The following is a 27379-nucleotide window of genomic DNA, read 5'->3' as shown; positions in this document are numbered from 1 at the left end:
CAATAAGCCTCCAACCGAATTCCTAGTAGAACTGGCATCACTCATCTTGACCTACAATCATTTTCTATATCATGATAAGTACTATGTGCAAACATCTGGCACCGCAATGGGCTCGAATTTGGCCCCTGCTTATGCCGGACTATTTATGTTGGAGTATGAGAACACTTTCATATTGCCAAAATATGGCCATCACATTCGCTTTTACAAAAGGTTCATCGATGATGTCTTTCTACTGTGGACAGGATCAAAAAACGAGTTCCAGACGATGGTAACCGAGCTAAATGGACTCAATCACCCAATAAAATTCACACATCGCATTGAACATGACTCTATCGATTTTCTTGATATCAATGTGCAAATACAGGGAGGCACACTACAGACCAGCTTATTTCGCAAGCCCACGGATCGAAATACTCTGCTATCCACAGAGAGCCAACACCCACCAAAACTAAAGGAACACTTGCCAATATCACAATACATGCGTGTAATTAGAAATAACACCAATGCCTCCATCATGGAACACCAACTGCGTGAGATGACTAGCAGATTCATCCAGAGGGGCTATCAAGCCAACACACTGTCCAGATGCCTACACAAGGCACGTATAAATATGGCTAGACATGAGGGACCCAATACCTCCAAACAAGATCCGCCTCGGATGATTTTTATTAACACTTTTGATCACACATCCTCCAAGATCCAAAAGAGCCTGAAACATCATTGGCCTATAGTAAAATCAGACAACACTCTGAAGCTGCAAAAACATGGCCCCCCAATGATGGCCTACAAAAAAGGCCCCAATTTGAAACAGCTTTTGATGAGACCGACTGCAAGCCCTATCGTGGCACCCAAAACAACTTGGTTACACACCCAACGCCCAGGTTGCTTTCGATGTTCAGGCTGTACGACCTGTAATAGCATGACACCAGGCACTACTTTTCCCCACCCGCATTCGGGCAAAGCCATCAAGATTAAGTTTCGTCTGCACTGTCAAATGGACCATGTCATCTATTTACTCAATTGTCCTTGTGGCTTAGCATACGTTGGGATGACATCAAGGAAGTTTAGAGAACGGATGGCTAACCACCGAAACTCAATACGAACTGCAACTGAGACTGGTAAAGCCGAACTCCCTATCCCACGTCATTTCCTAACTGCAGGTCACCAAATTTCCAGCTTAAGATGTCGTCTGATCGACTGGATACCTCCGCCACCCCGAGGGGGTGATCGTGGACTTCTCTTAAAAAAGAGAGAAAGCAGATGGATCCACCAACTTGGAACATTGGCCCCCAGGGGCCTTAATGAGAACAACCCTTTGTCTATTTTTAAAAAAAAAAGAGATGATAGGATGGTCGCAGCGAGTGTCTGTGCATCCATCTTTTTCACATGCTTTTGTCAACAGACCTTTCCTATACAAAGTGGCTCTGTGTCTTTAATGGATCCTCTAACCACTGATCACCTGTGTGTATATATATTTATGTATTTATCCATTTTTTACTATCTCTCCTTCTTTTCATCTATTTTTTGCACTTGGTGGTTCCCCTATTTTTCATTTCATTTTCCTGGTATATAAAGGCCATTGGACCTTACGCATTTTTATAAACTCTTTCTAGATATGTCTTTCATGTACGTCTTCCTTATATGCATTATATTGTCCCTCTGACATTTTCAGTATATATGACACTCCTTCTTTGGATAGGTTATAAATGTCCATAGCGATCCCCTTTGCTATGGATATCATTATAACAATAGCAGTATTTATTCAATGACCCATAGGTATATTTTGTGATCAAAAAGCCGATAGAGACCTTCACTGCATGTAAATAGATTAATAAAATAAAAATAAAAATAAAATAAAAATAAAAACAATAATAATAAAAATAATAAAAATAAAAATAAAAATAAGAAACTTGATATTCATCATTCATTGTAAAAAACCCCTTCCTCTCCCACATAAATCAATAGTATGTAGCTTTAAATATATGATGCTAAGATCCTGTGTACACTAGATGTCTGGCATAGGCGGATCAGACACTAAGTAGGTATCATATCCCATTGAACACTGTTCAAACAAAAAAAAACCCCATATAGTGGTTATAATAATATGAGCGCACCAATCAGATTCGTTTTCATCATAAACTTCTTTTCACATATAAAATTGCAGAATTGTTATAATATACTGTGTGTATATTTTTAATACACACAGCCGTTTTTAAACCACTATATTATGGTCCCCGGCTAGCCCTCTTCACTTAATAGTGTGCACGTCTGTAATACCATCACCGCGAGATGTACACGTCATGCGTGTCATCCTGCGGTCCACCAGTCCCTAGCACTACATTGTTCTCAGTGACGCAAGGCGCGCTATGCGGACCACGATGCGGTCCAGCGCCGTCACTTGCGGGCGCCCGTACTTCCGGTATCGGGGCGCACAGCGCGGCGCGAACGCCGGCTGTAACTCACTAAAGTAATTGAAGGGGGTATAAATGCCGGGCCCGGGCAGCCTCACAGTAGGTGCTGACTCCCCATCCTGGAGGCTCCTTCTATCTGTAACCACGCTGGCTCTTTTCTCCATAACAAGTAATGTAACAGATTTTTTTGCTTTTCTTTGAATGCCATTCTTGCAATGTGTTATGTTGGGTCCTGTGTTGGACCATGTTTTGATATATATACTAAACTATTGTATACATGTATTTTAGGCTCCTTGACAAAGGTCCAAGGACCGAAACGTTGGAGCATATGGAGCACCTTCTGTGAAATAAATCAATGCCTTTGATGATTAATTATTGAGTTCAAATACTCTTAATTCCGGCGAGTGCCCTATATCCTGCACAAAAGTGTGGGAACCCTGGACTATATATATATATATATATATATATATATATATATATAAAAATAAATAAAAAAAGAACACATTATACATACATTTTGAACATTTATAAAAAACATCCACAATAACCTCTGGCTAAATTTCATTTAAAAAATGGAATAAATCCCAACATGTTATACATGCACTATAGACACTTATAAGATACATCCACAAATTGAATTTCATTTAAGAAACAGAGTGATTTCCAACCCGTCGTTCAAACCATTAGGTACCACCGTGTTCAGATAATATATCCACCATGATTATTTTTTTGCAAGCAAAATATCACGATTACCCACTCTTATATCAAGTACAACGTTCTCTAACCCCACATATCTTAGGCCCGATGGATCACTGGCCTGGCGTACTTCGAAATGACGTGGTACGCTATGATGTTTAATCTTATTTTTAATATTGCGATAATGCTCAAGTATCCGGACATTTAACATTCGCTTTGTCTGACCTATATACTTAACCCCACAGGGACACACCAGAAGATATACTACATATGATGTTTGGCAATTAATTATACCTTTAATTTGTATTTCTCTACCATCTGTAACCCTGTATCATATCAACTGGTGTAAACATAAATAAATAAATTGATGGATCCTCCAGAGCATAGTTCTAAAATACTTCTCCAGAGTGGAATTTAGTCTTAGAAACCTATTTAGACAATTCTACTCATTTAGTCCTCTAGGTGATACCGTATCCAGATGATGGATCCAAAAGGCCTCCTTTTTAAGTACGCAACGCAAGTCCACGATCCCCATCACGAGAGCAAGGCGGAATCCAATAGGTCACCATATACCGTAGGGTGGAAAATTGTTGTTTCTGCTTAACAAAGTGCGCTGCTTCAGTGTGAATTAAGTATCTAATTTAGGGGTGTAAGATAAGGATAAAGTATACTTCTGTACTACTTCCTGTTTCTTTTGGCAACTAATTGAAGAAGCTGGGGCATCTGGAATTTAAGGGCTTGATACCATAGTGTACTAGATCTGCTGCATTTTGTGCCATACCCACCTGGTCTTGAAAAAGGGCAAATTGATGCCCGAAATGTCACACACTGCATTTTAACTTGATGTAAGATTAAAGTATAGTTCGTCTACATGCTCAAAGGGTAAATATAATTTTAATGTGCTCATCTCATTAACTGCATAACAATGCAGCCTGGAGGCGTGGTATGGCAATGTCCCTAATATTATATGGCCATGCCCCTTTGGTGGATGGTGCACAGTTCTGCAGAGGACATTACTATTCATGATGGGGAGTGGCTACATATCTCTTGTATAGGGGCCCTGATAGTTCTCTTGGACGTCCTGAGAATACATACCCAGCAGGTAAGCTTAGCATAGCAGCTTTGGTGACATATGTATGTAGATTTAACACAACTGGACCGCAAAGGAGACTTTTCCAAGAAAACTGCTCCACAGTCAACAGGCCTTTCTGTGTTCCACAATCCTGTGTAGCTGTAAAAACAAAATATAATGTGCATTTGTAAAAGGGATGAACAAAATTTGCATACCTACTAAAATTCTTTATAAAAATTTGTAATATACATAAAATAATTATGCAAATTGCTATAAAAGAATATTATTTTACACACTGTATGTCATGCTTAAAATTTAATGATGATAATTAAGGATCTGTTCTGTTGTGAGTATTTATTAAATGCACAATACACAACACTCATGCATTGTGGGACCTACCTGGTAAGTCACCCCAGTGTACCAGTGCTGAGAAACTAACTAAAAGCTCTGTAGGCTTAGTGTTGTCCAAATATAAGAAATAGGATTTTTGATCTGGATCATCTGTTGTCTGTAGAGCAAAGGAAAAAAAAATCACATTTATTATTTATTTCAACATTTAAAGGCTACAGCTGTCTGCTACATTTATTCTCTATATATTACTTTTTGCAAAGGGAACAGAATAATGTAAGCTTAGAGCTTAGAATTGTGTTTTTCATTATTAATAAAACATAGGTGGTCACTAAGAGATGGCTGCATTTGCATCCAAATCATAAGCTTAAAATATGTGCTGCAAAAGAGGCACGTTTATATTGAGTTAGTTGAGTTTTGTAATATGAGAAACTCAATATAAACATACATAAAGACCCTTCTGTAAAGCTTTGTTATGATACAGGAGAATACTCTAGACAACATCCTACTTAATAAAAGGATAACGCTTCTCCTCACCTCTATGGTGGGGAGTCAAGATCTGTGTGTGCCGGCGGCAAACAGATGTCCGGGCGCGCACAGCCATCGGCACTGACATTAATATACAATTAAGTGGTGTTTAATAATACATATGCATTAATTTATATTTAAAACATTTATTACACAAAATAATATGTAAAATATACAATATACTTCCCTAGAGTAATATATCAGTCAATAACACAGTATCATATATAATTACATATACCAGTTCAAACGCAAACATTGTCCAATTTAGCTCAACTGAAAAGCTCACCAGGAGGAAATTATCCTCATGGACTCCTAATAGATCTTGAGCAGTAACAGAGATATTAATTGTCAATTACTATAAAGTAGACTTGTTACTCCTTAATTGTATATTATTATCCAAAGAAGTAGTCACAAATAATCACTGTGCTGTTCCCCTGTGCACAGAAAACCTCTCGGTAATGAACGAAAACCTCTCGGTAATGCACATACCAAGATGATTTCAACCATGACTAGCTGCCTCCAATATTGCAATGTCCCAGACTTAGGGGTCGATGGTATTATTTGTGAAGGGAGTGAGGTGCCCTTCGAGTGCCATTCCAACGGCGATTAAACGCCGGCAAAGGCACACAATTTAAACCTATTTTGCACCCTTCGCAGGCCCAATTTTGCTAAAAATTGCCCGCGACCCTATGGATCAGTGAACGCTTTTTGGTGAATTCCGTCCACCGTAAAGTGCATCCGGTGCTGTGATTCCGCAGCTAATAGCTTGTAAATGACAGACTGCACTGCTCCGTGAGATGTGTAGCTGGTAGCGGCTTGCAGGATGGATGGTCTGCAGTGGGTCTGGATCCCGCTTCGTGGGAGTTAGGAGGATCACACTGTGTTGTCCATTAGCAGGACCTCAATATTGTCTATCCACATAAGCCAATCTCCAGCTGCTGTCGCAGTGGTCCTCAAACTATTTTGCTCTGGGACCCCATCAGACAATTAAAATAATGACAGAACCCCAGCAAGTTTCTGCAGAAGGTCATCACATCACATGTAGTCAGCAGACAGCACATACATGGCAGCAGTGTGTAGGCTCAAAATTATGGGAGGAATCTAAAATAACAGACAATTCAACAGATTTTTCAGACTTCTTGAATCACTGACTGAGATTAGAAAACTCATCAGCCTGATGGTCAGCAACATGGAGTCGCGAATTCATGCTAAGGTCAGGACCCACTTTGGGGTCAGGACCCACGGTTTGAGAACCGCTGCTCTAGAGAGTCGATGTGGATTCTGGTAAATGCGTGGCTCATTTGATACATGCAGCAGTAGTCGGTGTCCACAATCACACATCACAGTACCTTTTACCTTGGAGCTGACATTACTTTTATGATGTTCCATAATTTTGATGGGCTAGTAACTATATTTCTACAATGGCTTTCATTGAAAAATAAAATGGATCTTAAAAATGGAACATCGGTGTATCAATGATCTTTATCATCACTTTGTTTGTATTTTCTATTGGATTACAAGATGTCGGAAGAGGATCCCCATGGATTTAGGTGATTAATAAGTAGGGTTTGGGGAAGTCTTTATTTTTCACATGTAATTTTTTATTGTGTTTTGCTAGAAATGTACTATAAATCCCTGTGGGCCCTGCATGACAGTACATGCTGGTGTGCAACATTTTGTATTTGCTAGAATATATAGGAATGCTTGCACTTCTTGTTCTGGCCTTATTAATGCAGTTCATGGCTTTGTGGAATGCCCCACTTTGGCAGCAATGAGAGAGACTGAAAAATCTGTGGTTCGATGGAGTAATTCAATACTGGTCGCGGGCATGTAGCTTTTGTGTTAAGTACTCAGAGCTGTTTGATTGTCCCCTCCACGCTCGGCACGTAAGTTGCGAGATGTAGTGTTCTGTGACTAATGCCCTGAGCTTAGTTATGGCAAACTACATTTCCAATATACTGTAAAGGTCCATACACACTGGGCGACTATGCTCAGCATGTATGGACAGCGATGATTGCGTATATCGCTGGGGGGAAAGCAGCTCAGTACATACAAACTGAGCCGCTTTCCCCCTGCCCGGCGCCGACGGAGGGTAGAGGTTGGCTTTGCATAGCGCAGAACTATGCAAAGCCATCCTCAAAGCCGCTCATCTGCTGGTATTAAGGGCATATATACTCTTCCTCAAGGCCATTCGGATATTTTTGTTCCCAAAGAGTAGTGTAGATGTGACTTCTAAATTCTTTACATTTCACTGCCAGATAATACATTAATGTTACATGCTCTTAAATTATTGAATAAATAAATAATAAAATATACAAAAGCAAAATTCACAAGTTTTATAACTTTTATATTACTTTTCTATCTTTGTACAGTATGCAAACTGAGAGGATCTCTGGAAGTGTGAGCTGAAGGTACCAGCATTACAAGTAATACTGTATTTGTATTTGAATTTCTGACTGCAGAATGCACAAAAGAGTTCTTTAGACTACTCTCCATGCCAAATGGATAATTCTTTAGATCTGAATCACAAATAATTTCAGATATGTTAGATTCTATAAAGGTACATAAAATGCTACCCACATGGCAAAAGACCAAACAAAACAAAATCAAATAACAATAACAATAGTAATAATAATGTCAGATAAGGGCCCTTATTCTGATCGGTGCGTACTTTTCCAAATTCTTTCGGATGGCGTTTTTTAGCCGTCTGCGCATGCGTGGAGAACGCGACGCGCATGTGCCACGCATGGTCTCCGTACTTGTTCTCATGAATACCGTACAGAAATGTGCACCGCAATCACTCGGCCAATATGGGTGTGTTATGGGCGTCATGCGGAATGACACAGGGGCGTAGTTTCAAAGTGGGCTAAACTGGGCGGAAACATGGGCGGACACGGGGGAGTACACATATTTGGGTAGGCGTGCATTCGGACAGCACGCCGAATGCACGCGAACAAAAAGGGTAGAAATGTGCGGTGTCCAAAAGGTTACTCTTGCTTTGCGGACACCACTCGGTCATGCGCTAGGCAATCGGAACGCCTAATCAGGACGGACGCACCTCAACCAATGTCACCTGAACCCAATACAATCACATACTTTACCCATTACTTGTTAATTACACGCTTCTCACTGCTACAATTGGAAGCATTGCAGCTTAAAGGGAACATTACATGCTGCACTTGTCACACACTTTTACACTGCAAATAATGCACACAACTTAATATTAATAATACTAATACACATGGCACTTCTGCATGTATCAATTAATACAGACATTTGGGGGGGCAAAATAACATTTATTACAGAAACTTTGGTACAAATTGCAAAAACATCAAAAAAAAAAGGTACCATAACAGGACTAAAAAGAAATAATACAGAATAAATAGCCACAGCAGAATCATTAGGAACACATCAGGTGGCTTCACAACAAAAGTACAGCACCAACACTTCAAGTACAGCACACAGTAATGGTAGCCGAAACAGGGCAACAGGGGAACCAAACATGACATTTGAACCGCGGGCAAAAGTGGTGACCCTGGGCACGGATTTGGACACAGGATGCTGACACACACAGCTCAATGGAAGATTTGGGAAGACATAACGGTGGAGATTAATGGGGACACAAGTTCATTTGCGAGCACGTTTGCCCCTGGCAGGCTCCTTGCCACGTGCAGCAGATCTTCGGCCTCGTCCACGGCCAGAGTCAGATGGTGGCTCATGTGGAGCACATGCTGGTGAGGGGGTGGATGATCTTCCCCCTCTGGCAGCAAGGAGTGATGATGTTGGTAATGCACCCGAAGCGGGTGACATTAGGGCCCTATTGCTGGTAACTAGCTCCACCATAAGTTCATTATGGCGGAGGAGGAGGTCATTTTGCCGCAGGGCTTGATCAGCCAGCACCTGCAGGCTAGCAGCAATAGCTTGGTGGCTGGCACTCATAGCTTGCTGGCTGGCACTCATAGCCTGCAGGCTCGCAGCAATACTCTGCTGGCTGGTGGTCAAACCCTGCAGCACCTCCTCGGCCCTACGCACCCGCTCGAATGCAGACTCTCCCTGCTGCACAATACTATCCAGCACACGGCCCCACATGGACAATTCAGCCGCGGACAATCCCGGCTGCTGCTGCACGGGCCTGCTACTGGGGCCAGGTGGCACAGACTCCACAACCTCCTCAAGAGAATCTTGACCAAGCGGTGGGGATGCTGTTGAACGAGAAATTACCAATTACCACACATTCCATACCAAATTTTAAACATCTACTTATGGGCTGGGAAATAATTACCTTCAAGCGTAGAAGCCATCACTTCCGCTGGGGACTCGCTGTCTATAGTGCTCACCCCCCGGATCTCCTCCACTGCAATACAGCACTGGGCCATCTCTTCCAGGGGGGTGAGCTCCAGCTTGGATGGCATGGGGCCAGCCCCAGAGGTGTGGCTGTGTTCCCACCGCTGGTTCAATTTCTTCTTGAGGTTGCCTTTGAAGTCGTGCCACCTGCAATCAAAGTGTACATATTAATACATGTAACTCCTCATGTTTGCTGTAGCACCCATTGCAATCTGAAACATAATACAACATGTGCCTACTGACAACAAACTTACATTATATTCATTTTTCAAACCAACCCTTAGAAGATACAAAAACAGTCACCCTCCAATAACTATCAATTCTATGTCATGGCCAACATGTCTGTGCCTCCAAGCAACGTGAACACCCATTGCCCAACTCCATCTAATATTGAATGTTAACATTACTGGACTTGTACTACTCAAATGCAACACACATGTACTTGCCTCTTCTTAACATGCTCCGTCTGACGAACTTGTAGAGCCACTGCATTAATCTCCGCCGTTATCTCCTCCCAGATCTTCCATCTCCTTGTGTGTGTCAACTTGACCGCTGGGCACTCAATTAAATCACGTGCCCGGGTCACCAGGATGTCAAGCTCCCGCGGTTCATATGCCATGTTTCTTGTGGTTGGTTCCTCTGTTGCCCCACTGCGGCCACGGCCACGGGCACTGCCACTGCCACGGCCACCGGTTGCTGTACCTGAAGTGCTGGGCTGGCTACTCTGTTGGGAAGCCACCTTCTGTGTTCCCAATGATTCTGCTGATGCTGAGGATGGCCCAGCTGTTGATTGGCCTGATGTTGATGGGCCATCTGGGTGCTCTGGGTTGAGGGGGACATAGGTGGTGTTGGCCTCCATGCGGGCTAAGAAATTCTGCACCACCTGGTCTTCCTCTGACTCTGAGCCTGGCATGTTTGCAACAAGTGTTTGCCTTTCTAGGCCAACTTTAAATACTATTTCTGTAATTGGCGTTAATCAGCTGCAACCTGCGTTCCGTACGGCCGCGTCCCGTACGCCAGCGTCAACCGTGCGGCGCATACGGCCCGCCCCTTGGTGTTGAAAAATATTTCAAAAAAACCTGGCAAACTCAGTAAGTGTGATTTATTAGCTACATGCAGATTCCAACACCAATGACCAAATAAAACTGAGGTCAGACATGACATGTATATTTGAATGTTTTTCTGTACTGTGCACTTGTTTGCTATGTAGTACAACTGACACTACCCATTCCATATGTCAATCCAGTCCACCACTTAGCCACAAGTAATCAGTGCTAGCATCCAAATCACATGTGAAAGCACTCCAAATTCAGGCTGGATTCTAGCTACTTTTCATTCCACCTCTGTAGTATGGGCCAGTAGAAGGTAAGTGTACACATGGCAGCATGGTCTAATTTTGTGAAAAGGTCTGCCACTATTTGCTATGTTTCTGCTGCATAGCTTTCATTATAAATTAGCTGTTTAGTACCTTGTTGAGTTAGGTGTAAGTGTGTAGTGATGCACACTATTTCACCTGTTGCTTATACCCATGTTTGGTGAATGTTATAGATTAGATAGAATGTGTTTCCATCTTATTTTACACTGTTTAGGATGGGTGTGCGATGCAATGGGTTAGCCGTCTGTTCGGGCGCATACACGCTGTTAGTGTAAAAATGAACAATAAAGTTAATACCAAATATCACTCTGACCAACCAATGACAGCACATGATTGTTTGATTTGTGCCATTGCTAAAATGGCTGCCTACCAGCGAGCACAGCCCTTCTCCACTGCGGAGCTGATGTCGCTGGTGGCCGTGATGGAGCGCAGACTGGGGCAGGCAGGCCCCTTCATAACCAATAGGGACAAGCGCCGGGCATATGTTGCGGCCCGGCGCCGCATATTCGCCCGCACTCATGTGCGGAGGACCATCGCCCAACTGGAGAGGCGATGGTCCGACCTGCGGAGGCGGGAGCCGGAGCGTCTGCAGGCTCTGAGGCGGCGTCTGCAGCGATGTAAGTATTTTCGCAAAATACCAATAAATTACAGTGGCCAGGATACGGTCTGCTTCAAAAGTGTTAAAATGGAGAGTAACAAACAGGCAGACAATCAGCTCCTACCTGGCATTTTACAACTACAGTCTGTGACATGACAGGAAGGATCTGATCGGCTGCGTGTTTATCACTCTACATTGTATCACTTTTGAAGGCTAGTGCATCTAGGCCAGTGAGTGTTTGCATTTTCACATTATTTTATATTAATATTACTTGAGCTCAATTGGGTGTTGATGACATAGAAAACCCATATACTATATGTGTGATATATAACACATATATCATGTGGTTATGATATGTACTTGTTAGAGTAATTTCAATGTCAAATGACACTCACCCATTTTGTTTGTTTAACCCACAGCGCGGGAGAGAGCCAGACAGGCACGTCAGGAGGCCCAGGAGGTGGGCAGTGAGGAGGCCAGACAGGAGGTGGCCATTGAGGAGGCCACACAGGAGGTGGCCATTGAGGAGGCCACACAGGAGGTGGCCATTGAGGAGGCCACACAGGCCCAGGAGGTCGTGACAGAGGAGGACACGGAGGAGGCCCAGGAGGTCGAAGTGGAGGAGGAGGAGGTGCCCCTACCCCTCCACGATGTGACACCACCTCCCAATGTGGAGGATGAGGACCTGGTGGAGCTGCATGGCAGGGGTAAGTAGACATAATGCTTCATTACTGAGTTAGGTACAGTTTGTTATGTCGCACAGCTGATTCAATTTTCCGATAATATAGTAAAGAGTAGTCCCAAAAAATAGGAAACAACAGACACACTTTGGTCTTATAGGGCCATGCTGCAAATGTGCAATCTGGATGCTCATGTAGGTGATGAGTGTTTATTTATGGAGGCTCTTTGTATAGAAGCAACAATAAAACATCAATGGATTATGGGCAGGCCTGATTTATACTGGAGTCCCAAGTGGCCAGTTTGCATGGGCACCACTCTAGCCAGTGTGCCCGTGTTGTTGTCATGTATTTTTGAAAGGTATTATGTATGATGGATTGACCTTAGAAATTGTTTGGTGTATGGAAGCGGATTAGTGCTGCACTTTCACCTATCTGGCAAATGTGACAAGGAATCATGAAGTAATGGGAAGAGGGAGTAGCCTAGCATTTTCCTGTGGTATCTATTCTATCTATTCTATCTATCATGCAGTTTAGCTATTAAGCAGTAACATGCAGGTATATATGTATGGGTAAATGTGGCATGTTGTAGTGGGTGTATGTTTTGAGTTGAGTGAGGAGTCTTTGGCCAGGACAACTGTGAGTGATCCTCAAGTGTGGTTGTGTTTTTGATATATAGATTGTGAAATGTATATGTCACACAAGTGTTTGTGTGTGGTGGCAGCATCATGATCATATATTTGATGACATTACATACCAGAGTGGCTAAGGCTTTTTTTGTATGTATTCTCATGGTGTAGGTACTTAGGATTGACTGTACAAGGTGTACGTGAGTAGCATAATTAATGTTGTACCCCCTTTCTCATGCACACAGATTACCAGGAGCCACCCCAGGGAGTAAGAGGGGCTCTCATGAGCTTAAGGGAGGACCTGAGGCGGATGACCGCTCATGTGGAGGACCTCTGTGTCCTGCTGCTGGACTGATGTTGGTCCATTTTATTTTATTTTTCTAATAAAAGTTTGCCGTTGTTTAAGAAGTTGTCTGTGTGTTATTTTAGTATTTAACATTAAAAGTACAAAAAGCATTTAAAACACAAACATGTGGATGTTTAGATATGTACACAGCAAAAGGGTAGATGACATTTTTATCGTCATAGGGAATGTTAGGGTTAATGAATAGTGCTTGTAAGTGTTTAAGGATCAATTAGCTAAATAACAGATGACCAGGAGCAACAATCTGTTTCAAAGTGGTTTGATAATTGCATAAGTGTGTCATGTGATCTATTTGGGAACTCAGATAACAGTAGTCTGGTTTTTTGCGGAAGTACACCGCATCTGTGCGTAGTGGCCGGTTCGCGTCTGTTCTGACGCGGGAAGGCCGTGCATACGCGGTCAGACCGTGCAGAATCGGAGTGTTTCCCCCGCACACGCATGGTTTGTATGTCGTCCGTAAACACGCCCTGTTCCTAAAGAGTGAGTCTGTCCGAATGCGGAGGACACGTGGGCGTTTCTATGGACGACGGCCGCACGCCGCCGAACAGCGTGGCGTGCAGACCGCACCGTAAGAATTCGGGAATATCCGCACCGATCAGAATAAGGGCCAAGGTGTTGCAAAGCTAGAAATACACGATGGTATTGATATACTGTTTTTCCTGCAGCCCATAACACAATACTCCCCGATTACACAAGGTCAAGGTCATATCATTAATTAGTATTTTTATGTTTTACAACACAGTGATCATTTCAAAAAGGCGCTTTATAATTTGTTATCAATGTGGGCATCTGAAGGTTTTAAATAGCAAGCTAAATGACATGGGAAATGAGCAATAGTCAAATCCCTATTCTTTACTAAATAATTAATTGCATCAAGGCTTTCAGTTGACATAAGAGAGGAGACGACACAAAGGTCAAATAGTTTGACAAAGTCTCAGGAGCAACAGTGTTTTCATTCTCATTTTGTCCTTTTATCAAGTCCTTCTTCACCTTGAATCAATAATTTATACTATTGAGTTATTTATAGTCTTGCTGTGCTATAACATTTGTATTCGCTCAACAGCTGGAGAATAAGGTTTTGCATCTTTCTGCTAAATGAAGCTTTGCAATTTTTACTGTCCTAAAAAATAGTTAAAAAATGAATCAAATTTAAAGTAATGTTAATTAAACAAAGGAGTCAATCCAAATAGATGCGAGTAGGTGCTAGATGCCATGGAATCCAATTAAATTTTTCAAAATGCTTTATTTGTGTGCACCCCAGCAGAGGGTGTGGAAAGGTAGGGAAATCTTTATTTTAAGGTAAAAATGTCACAACTTGCTTCAGAACCCCCTGACAAGCCCACATAATGACTATTCATTTTTTAAGCTTTCAATTAGATTAATTGCGCCAATAATTATATGTAATTTATGGGGGTTTAAAAAATAAATGGCATCAAAATCAACTTTTTTCCATAGAATATGCAACCTGGGTTTAATTAAAGGTAATAAAAAAAATTATGTTGCCTCAGATTACCTCCAAAGGAGCTTCTTTGTAGATTTATTTAATATTTTCGGTTAATTACTTTGTAATTAAACATGATTCATAAACGTTAAGCATTTATTTTTAAAAATGCACAAATTAGCCATTTGACAATTTCTCAAAGTATGCAGTTCTTTATGGCCACTAACAGCCTTTTTTTTTACAGATGATTCTGCTAACAAAGTTCTCACGGGATACGGTCGTATTGTCGACCCGACTTAGGTCAACAGTCATTAGGTTGACACCATTGGGTCGTCAGGCAACAAGGTCGACAGGGTTCTAGGTCGACATGGATGAAGGTCAACATGGGACAAGGTCGACATGGTTTTAGGTCAACAAATGCGTTAGGTAGACATGGATTAGGTCGACAGGTCACGAGGTCGACATGTTTTTTTTTACTGTTTTTTGAGCCGACATTTGCCGACAGGTGGTATTTGATGCCCAACAATCCAGTAGGGCATGGTGGGAGAATAAAATAGTGCCCGAAGCATAGCGAGCAATGCAAGGTGCTGCGGTTGACTTCCAACTGTGACCATGTTGACTGTGTCGACATTCTGGTAAAAAAAACAGTGAAAAAAACCCATGTCGACCTTGCAACCTGCCGACCTAACCAATGTCTACCTAACGCATTTGTCGACCTAAACCCATGTTGACACTGTCCCATGTCGACTTAGACACCTGTTGACCTTCACCATATCGATCTAGAACCCTGTCGACCTAGTTGCCTGTCGACCCAACGGTGTCGACATAATGACTGTCGACCTAAGTCAGGTCGACATTACGATCCACACCCGACATTTAGTAGAAAATTCACACACCCTTGCCGAAACTGCCACAAAATGGGAATTTCTTATTGGATCTGCAAATTCTTGGGGCATGTGCGTTTATGCAAAGTCTACTAATTTCCGTGGGTCCTGGCAAGTATTTGACTGACCTTGACTGACTTGTTGGGGTTGATCGCTATGTGTGATTTTCTATTTTCTCCATAATATTGAATACAGCAGCTGTGGTAGATTCTTTAGCCTTTATATTCCCCAAAAAAACAAAAAACCCTTAATGACCTCATGATAATGAGCGGGGTCGGTAATCTCACTCAGTGCGTATCTTGCCAGATGTATGCGCACTTGGATCACAAGATTCCGGGTGAATACATCTGTGTGAAATGCGTAGAGATGGCTGCTTTGGATTTTTGATCTATGAGGGACATTGCCAAACTAGAAGAAAGTTTTTGCCTCATGGTGGAAACTTTGGAGGATAAGGGGGTATTAGCAATAGATGAGGTGGGTGAGCCAGCTAGCTGGGTCACAGTTAGAAGGGGTAGTAGGGGGAGGAAAAGGCAGGCCAGTGCTGACTTAACCAATCCCAGTAGATTCTCCAGACTGGACAAAACTACTGCAGATGTTACTTCAAAACTGGTGGGGCCGAATGTGATAGAGCCCCCCCCCCCCCCCCCCCTGGGGTCTGCATAGTCATATGGGTAATAGATAAGAATTATTATAAAGCACATATAGACTAATAAGTTTCACAATAAAGTTACAGTGTGATTTGTAAAACTGTCAGCTGATATTTGGCTTCTGCAGCGTTTGCTAAAACATTAGGAGTTACACCCAGGTTTGAGGAAGTACTGTATGTCCAGACACAGGTCAACTTTCTGAGAAGAACCACAGAGTCAGCTAGAACCAGATTTCGAACCATGTAAGGCATAAGGTACTTTCCAGACAAACAGCATTAGGGGGCAGGAATATGGGAGGTCTAGGGTAATCAAGCTTACTGGAAGTCCACTCCTTCGTTACAAGATGGAAGTGCACGCTTGTTACGCAGATCACGTCTGAACCAAACTCTGGATTGTAAACCCTCCCCATTGAGGAGGGTCATAATGAATATGTATGAATTTCCTGTAAGACCTTACCCCTGAAGGGAGGGGCATGCTTCTATTATGTTGTACAAATATATGTGTCCGTGCAAATAAACTTTAGAATACTTGCAATTATGATCCAACTGTGTGGTATCTTATTCTTGTATTCTCCTGATCAGATCAGTAAAGGTAAGGTAAAGCAGAGGTGACTGAATATATCGAAGGTAATTATTCACGCTATTAGATGGGGGCTCCATGTCCAGGATGGCAAAAAAAGGGGGGACATCTAATGGTATCGTTCTATGCTGGATATCGCAGGGAGACTCTGACACAACCCCGGGTAAGCAAAGAGAAGATTGGTTGATTTACGATCACTGTTGCTTAGTCAGACCCTCTCTGTGCATGTCTAGCCACGTTTTAAATAGAACAAAATTATACATTTATGTCACCCTTTTACGTCATTTTAGTAACCCGAAATATTCAGATCACACATTTAACAATGCATTGTATTTTGAAATTATTTTTTGTGACATTTGAAATGTTTATTATACTGTTCTGTCTAAAGTAAATGTTGAATGAATGATAGACCACTACGGTTACCTTCACGGAACCAGCGTGAAAAATTACACCCTGTGGTATCACTTCGGTTAACGCCGCAAAAGGAAATCTGTAAAAATGTTTTGTTTTGTCTGACTGTCTGGTAAATATTAAGGTTCAGCGTCATCTAATGGTGTGTACATACGGTGAGATTCCCTTGCTATTTGACTTAATATTATACTGCTATACAATCTTTGCTAAACTCTGTACAATTCATGCTATCTACATTCAATTTGCACTATATAGTCATTGCTGCCCTGTCCATCTGGGTTTACACTGAACCACAGCCCTTATGGAATAGTGATCTCTATGACCTATGTCACCACGTGGAACTTGTGCAGAGTGTAAGAGCAGTATAATCTTATTGTATGATATAAAAAAAGAGTATCATAGGGAACCAAAATTAATTGCAGTAACAAAACCAACAGAGTTTATAACTACAATGTACAAAATTATGTGATCAGCCAAACTGTCCTAGTATTGGGTTGTCATATTTGAAACAGAGGTTTTTGAAATGAATACTATGAGGTTTTTAATAGTGAATAAAGAAAGGAGACTTGCAAATTCACATTGTCACATTGTTCCATGTCACATCATATATATCTAGTACGCAATAACTGTTCAGATTGTAAATGTAGTATTGTATTTTGGTTTGACAATTTTAGTGGGCATGATTTTAGGACAAAAGTAACGGCTGGCATTAAAGAACCAGTATAAATTCAGTTAACTGTTCAGGTCACTGATGAACACAAAGTAGTAGAATTTGTTATTATGGTTGGTTGCCATTTAGAGACAGAATTTGTGCAAAATAACAGCACTCTCACTGGGTCAAGGTCTCATTCATAGAAATAGATTGAGATGGTGGAAGGGTTTTTCACACAGAAGCCATAACAAATCCGAAGCCAGTAATACACAGTTATACTTCCTTGCACAACGTCACATCCTGCCTCACCACAGGTGGATAAGGCCACACTCATTGGATTTGATCAATCCATTGGAGAGGGAGCAGGAGCATGCATGGAGCGTTCCGATTTTCAGGTTGTTGCAGATAAAGAAAGGAAGGGGAGCCAGGTTATACACGGTTATTGGTTACAGGATTATTTGGGTATTTGAGACTGACAGTATCACAACAAGTATAAGATGTACTTACAGTATTGTGATAAATGTAACCCACCAAACAGAGCACAATATTACTCAGTGTAGCGCTAGTGCAGTTGTCCATACGCTAGTGCAGTTGTTCCCAAACTTTTTTGAATCACGGCACCCTAGAGGATCAAAATAATTTCAAGGCAGCCCTAGGCCAAATGCTTCTTATTGAGAAATTCAGAAAAAAAAAATATAAAAGTAAGTGCATTGTGTTTATATGTCACAGTTATCTGATGAGGGACAGGATTTGCTCCTGTTTGTCCACATGTATTATAATTAGTAGCCACCAGCACTGCTTTTGCCTGTTACATTGCACATAACTAATATGAATTGATCCTGGTCCACCAACCCAAGGCACCCCTGCAAGTGTCCTGAGGCACCCCAGGGTGCCTAGGCACACAGTTTGGGAACCACGGCTTTATGTCCTGAATTAAATTAGCGTTATAGTATTGTAAGTGCATTTTACAGATTTTGAAAGATTTAGAGGAAGTTGGGGGAAAAAAAAAATAATAATAATAAAGAGGAAATATTAGAACAAAGCACCCGTATTTCTTGAAAATGTTGTTCAACTTTAGGACAGACCTTATAGTCTAAGCATCAGATAAACCCAAAAGGTAATGTTTTAGCACAGATAGATATTCAAGGAGAAGAACATCTTGCAATATTTCGGCTGCTAAGGCATGACAATAGACTAACCTTATGAGAAATGAGTATGACAAGCTCCAAATACAAAGCGGTAATCCATGTTGATGGAGCAGGTGTGTCATCTCCACAAGGTATGATCTCCCTTACTCTTCACACAGGGCAGAAACTACAGTCTCTTAGTAATACATGTGAGAGTAATGTCTGTGTGAAGTAGAAGTACCAAATGAACTAAATGAGGAAGTACATTACTAGGCACTTGGTTGGGCGGACAGACACTCCTACTCCGGAAGAGTAAGCCAACCCCTTTACCTATCAATGATAAATGAACGCCCATACAAGTTGAATTCCTCACATCACCAACATGTCCTATTAACCTATTAGGAGCTGATATTCTGCAATTTATGCAAGCATCAAAGACAGGCATGAAATAAAAGTCAAATATAATTAAAAAAAAAAACTATATGCCAAAAATAGAATTTGCTGGTTTTGTGCTTTTTTTGTTTTTTTTCCCTGCAGACTTTGCTGATACCATGCTGCCCGATTTGGAAGGAAAGAAAAAAAATGAATATTGGATGTCAACGTGCAACTGCAATGTCCACTCACCACAGAACAAACAGCAGCCATCAGCCATCAGCAAACAAGTCCAAGCCTTCCTGTGGTCTGGTGTCCTTGTGCAGTGCAGATCTCCATATAATATACCTGTCCTGTCCAGAAGTATGATGTCGCCGGTTCTGGTGAAGTTCATTACAGACTGGTACAAGAGAAGTCATTGAAAGACTGCTAATAAACTGTCCCATTGTGCCTAAAATCGACACACCTTGCTGGATCAGATCCCACCATCAGGGGCCTGGTTTACGGTGAATGATTGGCCAATGCACTCTGCTCTATGCTTATCATCACTCACAAGAACTGTTAGCAAACAATACTGTTGTACATGATTAACTGACGTGACTACACTGAGGCCATGTCACTGGTTCTCCAGGTTTAGAGATCCCTCTACACAGAAGACACCCAGCTTGTGATGATGACCTCCTGTTAACCACAACAACTCAAGCCAAAATGCCATAAGGAAACAGTGTCCCTACTCAAGTTCCTGGAAGAGCAAGACTGCAGGGCATCGAAAGACAAATTACAGCTCTGCAAACACAAAGACATATTTCTGGGCCACTGCATTTCTCAAGGCATCAGATACCTGACAGAAGAGATGAAAAAGCTCATACTGCAAGCCAAGGTACCAAAGACTGTTAAACAAATAAGGTCATTCCTAGGTCTGGTTGGCTATTGCAGGGACTGGATCCCTCTTGCATCCGTTTATATGCAAACCTTGTACGATGCTACAAAGGAAGAATGTCCATGCCCATCAGAGGAAGAAATGTCTCAAGCAGTTCAGCAACTAAAGGCAGCCATAGCTTCTTCACCGGCTCTAGGCTTTCCAGACTATTTAAAATCCTTTTCCCTCTACTGTCATGAGGAAAAGGAACACGCACTGGGAGTCCTTACACAGCTACATGGGACAAAACAAAGACCTCTTGCTTACTACTCCAGCAAGCCTGAAAATATTATCCAAGAAGTACCTGCAGCTGTATTAAAAGACATTGTTCTCAATCATGAACTGACTATACAAGTACCACATGTGGTACTTGAAATTCTGCAATAAGCCAGAACTAAGCACCTATCAGCAGCCAGACTCACCAAGTATGAAGTTTCCATATTGAGTGCAACCAATGCGACAATAAAGAGATGCATCTTAACCCGCCAACAATTCTAGTGTGAACATCAAATGTTCAAAATGGGGGAGAATATTGGAACAAGCACCTTCTACCAGCACACCTTTATCTACAGCAGCCCAGAGAATGGAAGTAGATTGGGAAGAAGGTGGAGGTGAGAAGCGAATATTCATGTCATAAATTTTTCCCATGATTGCCTTGCTTTGATGGAACAAGAGACTCAAACATTCCCATACGTCCATGACACCCCCATACCCAATGCACATTATGAACTGTATGTTGATGGGTCCAGATATTATGAAGATGGCACACCCTACACTGACTATGATGTCACCACAGAGAGTGAGGTGGTGATTTCTAGAGCCTTACCAGTACAGCTGTCAGCACAAGCAGCAGAACTTGTGGCCCTCACTAAGGCATTGGAACATGCGAAGAACACAACAGCAAACCTTTATACAGATTCCAGATACAGCTGGGGAGTGACGATGGACTACGGGTTGATCTAGAAAAGCAGAGACTTTAAAACAGTTACAAGCAAACAGATACAGCACGCTGACCTCATACAAAATTTTTCCAAGCATTGATGAAGTCATACAAAGTAACTATCATAAAGATACAAGCACACATAAGGAACCAAACCAAAGAAAGCAATCTAGCAGATGCTGAAGCAAAGGAGGCTGCAATGACAAGTCCACAGAAAGAAAGAAGCAGTTACAGTACCAAAGAGCACAGAACTGCAGTATATGCCTGAACTACAAGTCCAAACTGACTACTCCAACATCTGCAAAGCTCAAAAGCTGAAAGATTAAGTTCAACGATGCAGTATGCTAAAATGTTATTAAGGCCCAAACCTGATAAGGGTCTGAGGCTGTATTTTGTGCCTAGCAGCCACGAAAGTGACAGTAATATGGTTTATGGTAGTGATAATGAAGATACCTGATTACGTTTATGATAAAGCAGAGGAGCCTCAGACATGGGCTCAAATAGTACAGGCCCATTACCAAGTAGCAAAAATTACGAGATTGCTGGGTCTGTTCACTTTCCCATTTTAATTCAAGATCCATGCATTACCACAGAAAAGGACCTTGGTATGTTTCTGAGTGCTGAAACTCTAAATCAAATGGTCTTTCGGGTCCAAACGGTCCTCCCACATGGGGTACCAAAAAGAAAACAAATTATACCCAACAATAGTGATATACTGTTTAAACGATAATTATTATCAATTAAAAGAAATGTTGTCAGAACCCGTACCGTTAAAGTTGTCTACATAAAGCAGATAAATAGCACATAGGGAGGGACAGTGAAGTCACCATAGGCACTCCGGATCCTCAGTAGGAGGTCCAAATTCACTTTCCAAATACATTATTATTATGCAAAAGAAAAGACAAATAGGATGGTCTACAAAGAATTGCAGACAAAAACAGCATGGGTGGTTAAACAAAACAGGCCCTGATAAGTTCTCCTTCCCTCTGGATGGAATCCACTGCGCTGGTCCCCTTCTGGCCGACCGGTTTCGATAGACTAGCTATCTTTTTCAAGGCATGGGATCCAAGCATTGGTTAGGAGTCCCATTGACCACTATAGAGTTGATAAATATTAGCATGACTGGGTATCTTTGTAACTCCTCACTAGCTAATAGACTAGGTAGACATTCTGATTAGCAGATTGACAAAAAAGGCTTATTTTTGTGTTCGTGCCACAGATCAAAATTATTTGCAAATATTTAGATGGTACCGTACAGCTAAAGACAGATATGTGTTTGGCTGTACCAAGAGCATGTTGTAATTACCAGTCTGATGTAAATTGAAGATGCTATAGAGCAGCGGTTCTAAAAAAAAGTGGGTCCCGACTTTCTCAGCATGGGGTCATAACTCCATATTGCTGACCATCAGGCTGATGACTTTTCTAATCTCAGTCAGTGATTCAAGGAGTCTGGAACATCTGTTGAATTGTCTGTTATTCTAGACTCCTCCCATCACTCTGTGCCTCCACAAATGCTGCCATGTATGTGCTGTCTGCTGACTACACATGTGATGTTATGACCTTCTGCAGTGACTTTCTGGGGTCCAGTCATTATTTTTATTTCCTGATGGGATCCCAGAGCAAGATAGTTTAAGGACCCCTGCTATAGAGGAACACACAGCTAGAGTCAAGGATTTGAAGAAGCAGATTATTAAAGACCATAAAAAAGGGAATTCAGGATGGTTAATTTAGATTAATCCAGCAACATGAATTTCAGGAATTATGGGACATATAGAAGGTATAGCTATGTTTGTTTTAAATATTTTAGGATTAGGCATATCTGCTTACATTGTGTTCAGAATATTAATGTGTACTTTTTCTGTTTGTCAGAAGCGATGTTGGTCTGCTGCAATTACAGTCAAGTTCAAGAAACTCACATCTGCGAGGATACAGAAAGTAGAAAATCAGTCTGTTCTGATGGATGTGAGTGAACGGCCAACAGCCACCTGAGCAGGACGCAAGAAGTGCAGATTGCTTAAGGGATATATCCACTAGAACCATCCGATTAGACTGATTCTTTGCATATTATAGGTAGTCTGTATTGTAAGATGTCCGACCAGTGTGAGCTTTCGCATGAGCTTCCTTGCCAATTGTATATATACAATTCATGCATATTCATATCCATATATGTATATATTGTTGATTGTAAAGGATTATTAAATTGATTGTTATATAATTTACAAAATGAGGGAATATGATAGAGACCCCCCCCCCCTGGGGTCTGCATAGTCATATGGGTAATAGATAAGAATTATTATAAAGCACATATAGACTAATAAGTTTCACAATAACGTTACAGTGTGATTTGTAAAACTGTCAGCTGATATTTGGCTTCTGCAGCGTTTGCTAAAACATTAGGAGTTACACCCAGGTTTGAGGAAGTACTGTATGTCCAGACACAGGTCAACTGTCTGAGAAGAACCACAGAGTCAGCTAGAACCAGATTTCGAACCATGTAAGGCATAAGGTACTTTCCAGACAAACAGCATTAGGGGGCAGGAATATGGGAGGTCTAGGGTAATCAAGCTTACAGGAAGACCACTCCTTTGTTACAAGATGGAAGTGCACGCTTGTTACGCAGATCACGTCTGAACCAAACTCTGGATTGTAAACCCTCCCCATTGAGGAGGGTCATAATGAATATGTATGAATTTCCTGTAAGACCTTGCCCCTGAAGGGAGGGGCATGCTTCTATTACGTTGTACAAATATATGTGTACGTGCAAATAAACTTTAGAATACTTGCAATTATGATCCAAATGTGTGGTATCTTATTCTTGTATTCTCCTGATCAGATCAGTAAAGGTAAGGTAAAGCAGAGGTGACTGAATATATCGAAGGTAATTATTCACGCTATTAGATGTGACCAGAACCGCTAGGGATCTAGGATATAAGTTAAAAGCAAGGACATCCAAGGTAATTTTCTCAGAAATATTACCTGAGCCTAGGGAGACAGAGGGAAATTATGGAGCTAAATGCATGGCTAAAGGGATGGTGTAGGAAAGAAGGGTCTGCGTTCCTGGAGCACTGGTCGGACTTTTCAAACAGGCGCCATCTATACAGCGCAGACGGATTGCACCTGAATGGAAAGGGGGCGGTGGTGCAGGGAGGCAGAATGGTTAGAAGGTTGGAGAAGTCTTTGACCTAGACATAGGGGGGTGAGTTCAATTATAAACTATGGGGGTGATAGACAGAGTAATAAGGAACAGTTAAAGCAAGAGATTGGAGGATGGAGAAGGAGGGTTGGGAAGAAAAACTAGATTTAGTAAGAAATTAGTAGCACATCTAGAACACAATCATCCCTTAATGGAAAAAAAAAATAATAACAAAAAGTAAAATGAAATGCTTGCTGGCTAATGCAAGAAGCTTAGCAGGAAAAATAGGGGAACTAGAAATCATGGCCACAAGGGATGATTACGATATAAGTGGTATAACAGAAACATGGTGCAACTGGGTTTTAAACATGGAGGGATATACAGTACCCTTTTCAGAAAAGACAGGGAAAATAAAAGGGGTAGGGTGTGTGCTATTTTATAAGAACTAACTTAAAACCATGTGAGAAGTAAATGAGCTCGGGGACAGATGAAGATAATACTTAGGCCGTGTGGGTAAAGATAACAGAAAATAATAAAAAACAAACAACTTTTTAATTGGAGTATGCTACAGACCACCGAACATTAATGAAAGGGATGAGTCTCTACTTTTAAACCAAATTAAAAAAAATCGTCAGATCAGGGGCAAGTATTACTCATGGGGGAATTTAACCTTCCGGACATTAATTGTACAAATGACATAGTCAGCAAAAAGTAGTGGGTTCCTAAACTTACTTAAGGATCAGTTTATTACACAATCAGTTTAAACACCAACTCGTAGTGGGGCATTATTGGATTTTGTATTAACAAACAATATAGATTTAGTTTCAAATAACAAAGTAATAGAACATCTAGGTACCAGTGACCATAATATGGTAACACTGGAAATCAACTTCAGTAAACTACAACATACAGGACCGGCTAAAATATTACATTTCAGGAAAGATAACTTCGATTTATTCGGGGACGCTTTAAAAGAAATAGAGTGGGAAGTGTTATTTGAGGGGAAAAATGCAGAGAAAATGTGTGAAACACTGAAAAATGTGCTCGAATCAATAATTATTAAATATATCCCTACAGGCAATAAGGGCAAATTCAAAAAGAAAAACCCATCATGGTTGGATAAAAAAGGACAGCAATTAACAATAAGACAAAGAAAGTACAAAGAATCGAACAAAATTTGAAAAGGGGTAATCAAAATAGGTAAAAGGGAAAATGAAGAGCGCATAGCCAATGAGAGCAAAACCAATCCAAAGAAGTTTTTCAAATACATCAATAGTAAATGAATAATTAAAGAGAACATAGACCCATTAATCAATAAAAAGGGTAATAGCTTTACTCATTCACTTACTCTTGTCAAGTTTTTCTCATCAGTGTTTACTACGGAAGAGCAGACAGTGGAGCATACAGGTACCACAAATGGGACGAGCAAGCCAGATCTTAAAATCAATTTCACAGATGAGATAACATTACGGCTCAGCAAAATTAAAACAAACAAATCCCGAGGCCCAGACGGGATTCATCCTAGGGTACTAATGGAATTAAGGGAGGAATTAGCAACCCCTATTTATTACGTTTTTCAGAACTCATTTTCATCTGGTAAGGTACAAAAAGACTGGAGAATAGCGTAGGTAGGAAAAGGGATGACCCAGCTACAGTAACTACAGACCTGTGAGCTTAACATCAATAGTGGTTATATTATTTGAGGGATTTTTAAGGGATGGTATCCAAAAATATTTAGAGCTTCACAGCCTAATTAGTATTAACCAACATGGGTTTATGAGGAATCGATCATGCCAAACAAATTGACTTGGCTTTTACGAGGATGTCAGCAACAACCTAGATAATGGAAATGCAGTAGACGTGGTCTTCCTGGATTTTGCTAAGGCTTTCGACATGGTTCCACATAAGAGGTTGATAAATAAAATGAGGTTCAATGTAGATAAATGCAAGGTTATGCATATTGTAGGGCATCAAATACCATCTGTCGGCACATGTCAATATAAGGAACTGTCAGATGACCTTTATACTGTAAGGAAGGATTCAAGGACAAGAGGACATGAGTTTAGATTAGAGCAGTGGTTCCCAAACTGTGTGCCTAGGCTCCCTGGGGTGCCTCAGGACACTTGCAGGGGAGAAAAACTATGGAACTCTATTCCTCGATATGTGGTGTCGGCAGACACAATAAGTACGTTTAAAATAAGGTTGGACAAACATCTATTGGATAAAAACATACAGGGGTACAAGCAATAATCACAATCTGTCCTTAAATATATCAGTATATGCTACGTATAACAAGGGATGAAGCTAATACACCAAGGTTGAACTGGATGGATGTGAGTCTTTATTCAGCCTTAAATACTATGTAACTATGTAAATTAACACCACCAAAAAGTGCTTAAAAGCCCATTGTGTCTCTAACCATACACCATAATAAGAACCCTAAAGCATTGAAGTGTTTTGCCCTTATATAAAATAGCATTGGAGAGGAGGTAACTTCATGGAATAAAATCGCAAAAATGGGGACAAAATGCATATATTAAATGAAAGAAAGACTTCCGCATGGACTGAATATAAACTTTGATTTGGGAATCAGTTCTATGGGGTAAATTGACTAAGATGGGAGTTCTATTGAAGATGGGATGTTGCCCATCTCAACCAATCTGATTTTATCTAATATCTTCTAGAAGGTGAGAAATAAATAAAAAGTTGAATCTGATTGGTTGCTATGGTCAACATCCCAAATTCAATAGATCTCGGATCTTAGTAAATCTACTCCATAATCTCTGAAATCATAATAATTTTTAATACCACAGCAATATACCTTGCTTTATACTCGTATATTATTTATGAGTAGACTGACCCAGTGTAAATTTGCAACAATGAGTGAACTGTTGAGACACAATAACATTGGCCCTTATTCTAATTCGGACGGTACGGCCCGCGTGCGGCCGTACCGCCGATGTTTTTCTTCTGCACATGCGCAGAGGTCAATCTGCGCATGTGCAGCCCCCTTCGCCGCAGACGTATTTTGTCCGCCGCAAAGGGGGCGTATAGGGGCGTGAGAGGCTTCATGCCCTCATTTCCCTATGTGTACGCCCCGCGTTTCATGGGCGTTCCCATGCAAACGCGGGGCGTATGCATGGTAATGAGGGCATGACGCAACTCATGGGGGCGGAAAGCTGACGTCGCCGGATGTCAGCTTTCAGCCCCCATACAAGCTACCACACGGACG

The 27379-nt window shown here is 41.3% G+C and overlaps 2 protein-coding genes across 4 annotated transcripts in view; one reads left to right on the top strand and one right to left on the bottom strand.

Moving 5' to 3' along the window:
• ADGB (androglobin) overlaps positions 1–27379 on the bottom strand; it is a 282215-nt gene that overhangs the window by 110027 nt on the left and 144809 nt on the right. For all 3 annotated transcript variants that reach the window (XM_083176187.1, XM_083176188.1, XM_083176189.1), the window contains 2 exons: positions 4579–4687; positions 4203–4338 (listed from right to left, as the gene is read on the bottom strand). In XM_083176187.1, the coding sequence (XP_083032313.1) occupies positions 4203–4338; positions 4579–4687 (245 nt within the window). The remainder of the gene's footprint in view (positions 1–4202; positions 4339–4578; positions 4688–27379) is intronic.
• LOC146062405 (uncharacterized) lies at positions 6245–13072 on the top strand. Its single transcript, XM_083174545.1, has 4 exons — positions 6245–6268; positions 10749–10764; positions 11792–12079; positions 12924–13072. Exons 1-4 carry the CDS (start codon positions 6245–6247, stop codon positions 13031–13033), a joined length of 438 nt encoding a protein of 145 aa, XP_083030671.1. The 3' UTR covers positions 13034–13072.

The sequence above is a fragment of the Crinia signifera genome, chromosome 3, assembly GCF_055691185.1.
Source record: "Crinia signifera chromosome 3, ASM5569118v1, whole genome shotgun sequence".
In the NCBI taxonomy this organism is placed as follows: Eukaryota; Metazoa; Chordata; class Amphibia; order Anura; family Myobatrachidae; genus Crinia; species Crinia signifera.
The sequence above is the reverse complement of the archived record's forward strand: the minus strand, read 5'-3'. Positions and strand labels throughout refer to the sequence as shown.

Excerpts from the sequence above, each read along its gene's own strand:
- LOC146062405 (XM_083174545.1), top strand. The coding sequence starts at position 6,245 with ATGGAGTCGCGAATTCATGCTAAG. Across the intron at positions 12,080-12,923 it reads GGTGGAGCTGCATGGCAGGG|ATTACCAGGAGCCACCCCAG; the intron begins GTAAGTAGACAT and ends TCATGCACACAG.